The sequence below is a fragment of the Gigantopelta aegis genome, unplaced genomic scaffold (assembly GCF_016097555.1).
Source record: "Gigantopelta aegis isolate Gae_Host unplaced genomic scaffold, Gae_host_genome ctg7608_pilon_pilon, whole genome shotgun sequence".
NCBI classification, from domain to species: Eukaryota; Metazoa; Mollusca; class Gastropoda; order Neomphalida; family Peltospiridae; genus Gigantopelta; species Gigantopelta aegis.
Window position 1 is genome coordinate 677 of NW_024535950.1, and position 9,790 is coordinate 10,466.

The 9,790-nt window shown below is 34.0% G+C and overlaps 1 protein-coding gene across 1 annotated transcript; it reads right to left on the reverse strand.

The window, feature by feature from the left end:
- Positions 1 to 2,019: 2,019 nt before the first annotated feature.
- Positions 2,020 to 2,644, reverse strand: LOC121366875 (WW domain-containing oxidoreductase-like; the record flags this gene model as incomplete). Its single annotated transcript, XM_041491143.1, has 3 exons — positions 2,020 to 2,204; positions 2,260 to 2,359; positions 2,486 to 2,644. Coding segments are annotated over 3 exons (444 nt in total), but the record flags the coding sequence as incomplete, so codon positions are not given.
- Positions 2,645 to 9,790: the final 7,146 nt, after the last annotated feature.

Sequence of the window (9,790 nt, forward strand, 5' to 3'; positions counted from 1 at the left end):
TATAATCATGTGACTTACTTAATGACTCCAAGACTCCAAACAGTTTGCTCTAATATTTTCTCTAGCTTGTAGAGTTCTGATGTAACTGTTAGTAAAATCAATAATTAATTTAACTATAACAGGGTCTAACCCTCTGATGAATTAGGCTTTATTAAATAACAAGAACTTTTCTCTGTGACGCTCATTCCCCTTCACTGTTTTTCAGCATCACGCTCAAATTGGCTCTCCACTGCCTGCAATGTCCGTCTAAACTCATCTGTTTTGTTAAATTAGAAAGAAGATATTGAGCAACTGCTTTATTATGAGTGACACGTGCATCTTCTTGACGTAACTCTACAAGTTTCTTCAAAGTTGATAGACAGTGTTCTTAATACCTAAAAGAAAAAAATGGTGTCTAGGATATTTCCGTATACTACAAGTTCCTTTATGTACCTGTGATTGTCAAATGCTTCTTTGGCACTTCAGCTAATTCAAATTCTTGTTCAGAGACTCATAATGACCATCTTCTCCAATCCTGAAGTACTCATGCTTGAATTTTAAAAGTAATAAAAAAGGTTAAAAATAAAAATTCAAATTTTAAATTTTTTGTTAGCAAATAAATATATAAAATTAATGGGTGTGGCTGATGTAATTATTGCAGAGTTACGGCTTTTTCTTGTATCTTTCTTGAGAACTTATTTTTCCACTTTGTCTGTAGGCAGCAAAATCATCTATGGTACCTCATCTAACAAAGGGGGATTGCTATCCGAGGTGGGAATATCTTCATCTTGTGTTGATATAGGGTCTGTAGACACACCCACTTTAGATTGATTAGGTAATGGTATGTGCTCCCATTATGGCAAGAGATTTAGTTGACCCATAACCAATACCAGCATTACCTCAGTAACGACAGCTACTTTGCCACTTATATCAACAGTACAGAAGGACAAGTTTGCACCCATCTTAAGCCACACCTAACTTTAATGACATTCTTTTAATAAAAGATTCATTATGATAATCTTATAACAATATAGTAGCATGGTTTTAGATTGTTATGTTCTATGTATTAATTAGGTTTTGTTGTCATCAGAGGGATGATGCTCCTCTTTTTCTACTTCATTTGTTGAAGGGGAATTCCCTATAGTCTCATCCACTAGAGGGGGATTCCCATCCGAGGGTGGAGTACTCTCATCTTGTGTTGGTATAGGCTCTGTGGACACACCCACTTTAGATTGATCTGGTATCTGAGGTCTTCACAGCTTCTGTTTCTGCTTGAGTTTCCACAGGTGTGTCATTCAGAGTGGTGGGACTTGTACTTCAACTCCTTCAGTAGTACCCTGTTGTTTCTTGAGTTTGAGTGGGTGTGTCTTCCTGAACAGGTGAAGTTGTTTCGATAGTTGCTCCATATTTTCTCTAACAATTCAGGAGTGACCCATTCTTTGACAATATTAATACTAATTTCCCACAGCTGCTCTTTGTAAACGGACCATCCTTTAAGAGAGAAAGTATCTATCCATCCATTATTGGTATATTCCATCTATCTACTTGTCCATTCCATCCATTCTTACATAGAACTTGGTGATGGTGATTTTGCTTTAGTATCTTCATAGTAAACAAATTGTTGACTGTTAAGTTCAGGATTTATAGCCAGTTAATGGAAGTAGCAGCACCTTTAGCAGCATCTCTAATTACAGCTAAATTTATAATAATATCATAATCACTTTTATAACACACTAACGGACAATAGAAATTTGCTAACTTTCCAAAATCTGCTCAAACCACCCTATCACTAAACCCTTTGTTACCAATGTCAGTATTGACCTATAATGACATAGTATATGTGTATTACAAGTTAATCAGCTTACAAGAACAGGATGAGCTGAGGAAACAGTTATACCAACATTTTGTAGACGTCTCTGTAGAGCAAATCCATGCCTTATCTGTAATATACAATAATAACTCATTGGACACATTAGAGTGTGATATTATTTACATTATATAATTTAGATTTGAAATAAAACGCCAGACGTGCATAAGAACCTCAGCATTCATGTTTCCTGGTTCAAATACTGCATCTGTATGTGCAGAAAAATGATACAATAACAATTCTACAATCTCCACAGTTTGACGCTGTGGCCAATATAATAGTAATAACTCCAATGTAAGGAGAAAATGACTGAGATAATTGACTTGAAAGTGTGACTCATAACCATCTTCTGTCATTGCTACAAGACAGAGAGAGAGAGAGATAGAGTTATCAGTAATATATATCATACTTACTTAGTGGTACACCACTAATGCCAGCATTATTAATGAGGATATGTAATGGCAGGTTCTTCTCTCGGAAAGCTACACTGAAATCTTTTGTAGAACGGAAGAGCTCAAGTTCAGTATCATCCATTCTATTGTAACTGTCTTATTAGGAAATCAGTACTATTTTCCTGTTCATTGCTCAAACAGCCTACAAGAGATTGGAATGACATAAGGTGACTAAACTTTGACTTACTGCATTAGCTTTCTCACTGGATCTACTAGCATAATGGTATGTGCTCCCCATTATGGCAAGAGCTTTAGCTGTCTCATAACCAATACCAGCATTACCTCCAGTAACAACAGCTACCTTGCCACTTAAATCAACAACAGGAAAGGACAATTTGGCACCATTTTAAGTCACACTTAACTTAACGAACACTTTTTAAAAAAAATTCATCATCATTATTTTAAAAATATAGTAGTGTGCATAGGAGTAGGATGGGGGGGCAGGGGGCTGAACCCCCCTTCCTCCCGATTTGCACTCAAGACTATGTACCCAATAACCTCTTGACTGAAGTGGTTATTGTATTAATTTGTGTACATTACATTAAGGTGGCGGTACAGTGGCATTAATATATTCATAGTTTTCTTTTGTTATATAATTTCTATATCTTTTCTTGTTTTAATACCATCCTTTGACTACTACATTATATCAATGGTCCTTCACTTTGCATAAAAATTTAAAAACATTGCACGTATCAATCAAGAGTTACTGCGAGTAACCAGTATACAGAACCAAAGGTACATTTTTTCTAAAAACTTCTTATAGGTAGAGATTAAAAACCTCACCTTGCTATTACAGTTATATGAGATCTATAATCCTATGAAGCTTTTTTGAATTACTGCTATACTTTCTGAGATACACTAATCAGAGTCAAATCTATGAAGCTTTCAGAAAACCGAATGCCATTTTTAAAAATTGGCTCATAGGATTACTTGTACATATGTTGGGTAGGGTTGTTCAAGATTTTCTTACCTGTGCGTAGTATTAGAGCTGATAAATGTACTTAGTACAACAGTTTGTACTGCTTATTAACTTAAACCACAGAAATGTGAGACGTATGTCATTATCTTGTAACCACACCCATGTTAATATACTGTAAGGTACAAATTTTCGAGGGTTTAAATTTTGTTTTTTTTTTAATTTTGCTTTATTATTTAATTTTGTGGGGGTTAAATTTCGTGTTTAGTGTGTGAAGTATTAATTAATGGGTGTAGTATGTTGTGAACATAAGTGTGATTTTCGCGAAGTATGGCTAGCTATTCCTATGAATCCATAGTGAGAGGGTACCATATATACAAGAAAATCTGGGAGGCAGTTGACAGAGAAGTACTCAATGTAAAGAGAAAGAAGTAACGACGGGATCCCCTTGCATGATTATGCGTGGGTGGGAAAAAAGTTACATTCGTGTGATAAAACAATAACCCACAATAACAGCGAAATTAAATCCCCCACAAAATTTATATCCTTACGTAGGGTGAACCCTTTTGGCAATATGGCTTAGATGCAAACCAACCACAAATATGTGTCGCATGAGTGTGTTATGAATATTATTATAATAAAATTATTTTGGCTTCTGATTCCACAGTGCCGCCACCTTAACAACCCATCACCACATTATTGTGTGGTCATATTAAATTTATTGCTATAACAAAATATTAATAGAATGGAATGCACTTTTTCAACCTTATGCTGACTAAAAAATTACCTACAAAGTACTATGACCCAAGAACAACTAAACCATGTCATGCTGTTACACATACACATAGGACCCATACTGATAACATAAACTTATAGAAATAGCTAAGTTTTTTGTTTCCTTTAACGACAGACAAATTAATTTTTTGGATCATTTTTAATATTTAATAATATAACGCAACTAAATATAGGTCAACTTTAAACTTCATTCCTACTCCCTGACTACATAAATAGTATATATACTAGGGTTGCTCTACTGCATGTAAACTGCTAGTACATGTAACTGCTAGTACATGTAACTGCTATTACATGTAACTGCTAGTACACGTAACTGCTCCTGCATGTAATGGAGTTTATTATTACTCAGAAAGTTGGAAAAGCTGTTCTTCTTGATGGTTGGTTTTTACCAATCTTTACCATCAATGCTTTCATTTCTGGAAAATCATTCCTCTCTCATGCACTCTATGCACTACTTCCAGCTATTAAAGCAACTATGCCTCAAGATCCATGACTAGAGAATATTCTGACTACTTTCACTTAAGTTACATACATAAGTTAAAACAGAACTTGAAAATGGCTCCAGAACTTTAGATTCTATAAATTAAAAGACCTTGCTGTCTCCTTTGATTAATTTTTCATAATAATTTCATTCTTTTTTTAGACATTTTTAAGACAATCTAAGATTAGACGTTTTTATTTTAGACATTCTGGGATACATTCATATGCTAGTATACTATATCTTTGTCAACTATTGCAGTATAGTAAATATGGTATACCTTTTAGTATTGATTTTTTCTTTCTGGTGAGCTGGGTACTGGTAGTTGAGCTCTTCAAGATAGATCTCAATTATCTGTGATTTTCATAAGAAACACGTAAACATTGGGCCTTTAAACAAGCAACGCGTTATAGTTGGGGGCGGTGACAACAATTTGTTGTCAGTTATCGAAATTTGATGCTCATAGCTAGCTCTTCAAGAGCTCTTCAAGATCTGTTATAGTGCAACAATCACTGATTATTGACAGTTAATGAGTGGCTAAGCCTGTTTGATTAACCTCAGTTAAAGTAACTCATTATAAAAAGTTCCTGTTTGATCCTGGGTAAATAATACATATGCACATGTTCCCATAGTCTTTCTAGTTGATGGTAATGTGCTGAAATGGCATTTTTTGCATTCCGCACACCAATTTTCATTGAGAAGTGATAGTAAGGGTTAAGAGATACTGATCTATAAGATAAAGTGCAAATATAATTGCAAACCAAGAAATCATTATGTGCATACAGACAGAGCCACAGTCCTTATCACCTACTAACTATAATTGTAATACATGTATTAATTAATGATATAAGAAAAATAGATTAATGTTTAATTTAATAGTGATTCTGTTATATGTATAACAACATTGATAGCATTAATAACTAAGGCTTGACAGAAGCTGTGTCATACAGCTGCTAAAACTTGTTGTTTGTAATATAATAGAGTCATACAGTAATAGAAATTTTATTGAAGACTGTATAAGTTGATTAACAGCAAGTTAATTTAATTAAGTGCAGACATATATATGTTAATACATAATGTTAATTGTAATCAGAAGTCCTTAAAGTGTAAGACAAGAAAGCAAAATTTATACAAATCACATCTTTTTTTATATGACTAATGGTACTAATTGATGTACTAATTGATGTCATTTTAGGAAAGAAGTTTCTCTATGTAGAGTTTTGCTAATATTGATGTCAATAGACTTACCAGGAATGAACATATTAAAAGACTTTGGAAAATCGATTTATTACAATTAATGTAACTTTGAAGCTTCTTGTTAGTTTGGTCTTCAATATTCCCTAGCATTCTATATCTATTAGTCTGGTACTGATACTAATTATACAATCTTTATGGTGATACAATAAAACTATGGTACTGATTACCAAACATTAATCCTGTTTTATTGAACCAATTTTAGATAATAAATATTATATTTTGTTATATATCTGTGAAAGCAGCCGCCCTGCTTGTGATTTGTATTATTTATATGGCTTCTAAAGAATTTTAATCTAAGCAACTATATCATTATGTGAGAGTATGTTGTAAGTATTATAACTGTATTATGTGAATATATGTAATGTATGTATTAGATTAGATGATAACTAACTGATGTTATGGTGTGAAACGACAGCTCTGATTATGGATACTATGTTAGTTATGGATTCTAAAAGAATTTTAATCTAAGGCAATTATTATTATGTGATAGTATGTATGCAAATATTATAACTATTATTATGTTAATATATGTAATGTATGTATTACATATGATTACTTAGATGATTTTAGCTAACTAAACTGATGTTATGGTGTGAAACCACAGCCCTGATTGTGGATACTATGATTAGTCTAGACATTATATATTATGTGAGAGTATGTATGCAAGTATTATAACTGCATTACAGTGAATATATGTAATGTATGTATTACATACATTAGATTGATAACTACACTGATGTATGGTGTGAAACAATAGCCCTGATTGTGGATTGTGTTACGTTATGGATTCTAAAGAATTTTATTCTAAGACAATTATATTATTATGTGATAGTATGTATGCAACTATTATAACTATATTATTATGTGAATATATGTATACAAGGGTGGAGGAATATATTATTTGGAATTTTGGGGGGGTACCAAAGGAGGGGTCTGGGACCACCAGTCCCCCAGAAGCTGAGGAGTGTTTTGCTTTTCGCTTACAATTCATTTGTATATGTAAATATATATACAATGAATGTGGTAAATACCCAATTGTCACAATTATATTATATAATTAAATGAGTGTTTTTCATTGTTCTCAATGTAAAAAATTGGGGGGGGGGGGAGGGGCACAATGAGCATATTGTAATATTTGGGGGGGGGGGGCACATGCCCTTTGTGCCTCATAGGTTCCTCCGCCACTGTATGTATGTATTACATACATATAATTACATTAGATGATTTTTAGCTAACTACACTGATGTTTATAGTAAATGAAACCACAGCCCTGATTGTGGATACTATGGATTGTATTAATTATGGATTCTATTGTCATGGGGAAATTTGTTCCTAGTTAAATTTGCATGCAAAATTTGGACCTAGGTCCAATTTATGCAAGTTAAATTTGGACCTAGTAGGACCAAATTTTGCTGTCTAATTTGGACCTATACTGAAAAATTTGTTCCTAGAGATAGGTCTCACATTTTTGCAGCAAAATTTAGTCCTATATCTACTTTTGGCAGCAAGACTTGGTCCCAAGTCCAATTTGATCTGATTAAAATAAAATTTACCATTTAACTAAATAAAGTCAGTATAAGTTAATTATGTAGTTATATTATATAGATAATGCTACAATTAATTTTTTTTTTTTTTTTATACAAGGTATCCATGTATGTGAACACTTGGTCTGCCAAATGACACTTGGGACTTCAACACAATCTTCATGATACCACTCTTGGAAGTCTTTGCACTCAATCATTCTACCCTTTGCTACACTTGTAGTATACTCCAAATTTAATATCAGCAACACATTGTTTTGTTTTCTTTTTTCATTGCTGGCAGGGAAATGGGTTAATTGTCTTATTTTCAAGACAGTGACAAAGGTGGTCCCTCAATTAATGTGGAAATATAGGTTATTTGTGTTGGGGTTTGCCTACCACAATAATATAAACTTGTCCTGGCTTTTTCTCATAGTACACTTCGCCTTCTCTCAATGCTAGTTTGCCAGCCTTTTTCCTAATGCTTCTCTTCCTGTTAGCAGAACAATCTGAGGCATAAGTTTCCATTTTATACATAGTTTATTGCTTCCTCAGTTTAGCTTCCCATCTTCTCTCTGCTGTGACATTGCTTTTTTGACACTTTGAAACTTCCCCATGGTGACTAAGCTCTCTATTTAAGTGCACACAATTGATATTTGATTTGTATGTATCAAATTCCACTTAGTCTGAGACCCCCCTGGGTCCAAATATTGCAAGGCAGAATTAATTTTGCAGACTTTTCGTTGCAAAATTTGGTCCTAGGTCCATCCCGGACCAAATTTTTTCCGTGACAGGACACATTAGAGTGTGATATTATTTACATTATATAATTAGATTTGCAATAAAACCCCAGACGTGAATAAGAAACTCATCATTCATGATTCCTGGTTCAAATACTCCACTCAAATATCAGAAGATGATACAATAACAATTCTACAATCTCCACATTCAGATGCTGTGTCCAATATATAGGTAATAACTCCAATGTAAGGAGAAAATGACTGAGATGATTGACTTGAAATTGTGCCTCGTAACCATCTTCTGTCTTTGCTACAAGACAGAGAGAGAGAGAGAGAGAGAGTTATCCGTAAATATATAGACTCTATCATACTTACTTAGTGGTATAGCACTAATGCCAGCATTATTAATATGAGGATATGTAATGGCAGGTTCTTCTCTCAAAAAGCTACAGTAAAATTCTTTTGTAGAATGGAAAGAATTCAATTCCCATAAACATCCATTCTATTGTAACTGTCGTATTAGGAAATTCAGTACTAATTTCCTGTTTCATTTGCTCAACAGCCTACAAAGAGATTGAATGACATAAGGTGACTAAAACTTTGACTTACTGCATTAGCTCGTTCACTGGATCTACAAGCAATAATGGTGTGTGCTCCCCATTAATGGCAAGAGCTTTAGCTGTCTCATAACCAATACCAGCATTACCTCCAGTAATAACAGGGCTACTTAAATCAAACAACAGGGAAGGACAAGTTAGCAACCATCTTAAGCCCTAACATTCTTTTAATAAAAGATTCAACAGCATTATCTTATAAAAATATAGCAGCTTGTTTTTTAGATGGTTATGTCTTGATGTATTAATTAGGTTTTGTTGTCCTTCATCAGAGGATGATGCTCCTCTTTTTCTACTTAATTTGTTGAAAGGGAATTCCCTATAGTCTCGTCCAAACGAGGGGGATTCCCATGCCCAGGTAGAGTACTCTATCTTGTGTTGGTATAGGGCTCTGTAGACACACCCACTTTAGATTGATCAGGTGATTGGTATCTGAAGTTCTCTTCCACAGCGTTCTGTTTCTGCTTGAGTTTCAGGTGTCATAGAGTGTAATTCAGAGTGGGGGGACTTGTACTTCAACTCCTTCCAGTAGTACCCTGTTGTTTCTTGAGTTTGAGTGGGTGTGTCTTCCTGAACAGCTGAAGTTGTTGCTCCATATTTCTCTAACAAAAATTCAGGGTGCCCATTCTTTGACACTAATAATACTATTCCCCACAGCTGCTTTGTAAATGGACATCCCTTTAAGAGAGAAAGTATTATCCACCACATATTGGTACATTCCATCCATCTACTTGTCCATCCATCCATTCTTACATAGAGATCGGTAATGGTGAACTGCTTTAGTATCTTTATAATAAAAAAACATTGCTGACTGGTAAGTTCAGGATTTTTAGCACAGTTAATGGAAGTAGCAGCAGCTTTTTAACGGTATCCTAATTATAGCTAGAAATTACAGTAATACAAGTGGTTTTTTACATTACTTACGAGAGGAATAGAAATTTTTTAATGCTAAGAATCCAACTCCTACTAGTACTATCACTAAAAACCTTTGTTGAGAATTTCAGTATTAACCTTTGTACAGACTTAAACACAAAAAGTGATTATATAGTATACTTTACAAGACCAGGATGAAGGATGGGGATAGTTATACCAAAATTTTGTAGACGTCTCTTTATAGCATATCCATGCTTACCTGTATTATCCAATATACCCATTGGACACATTAAATGTGA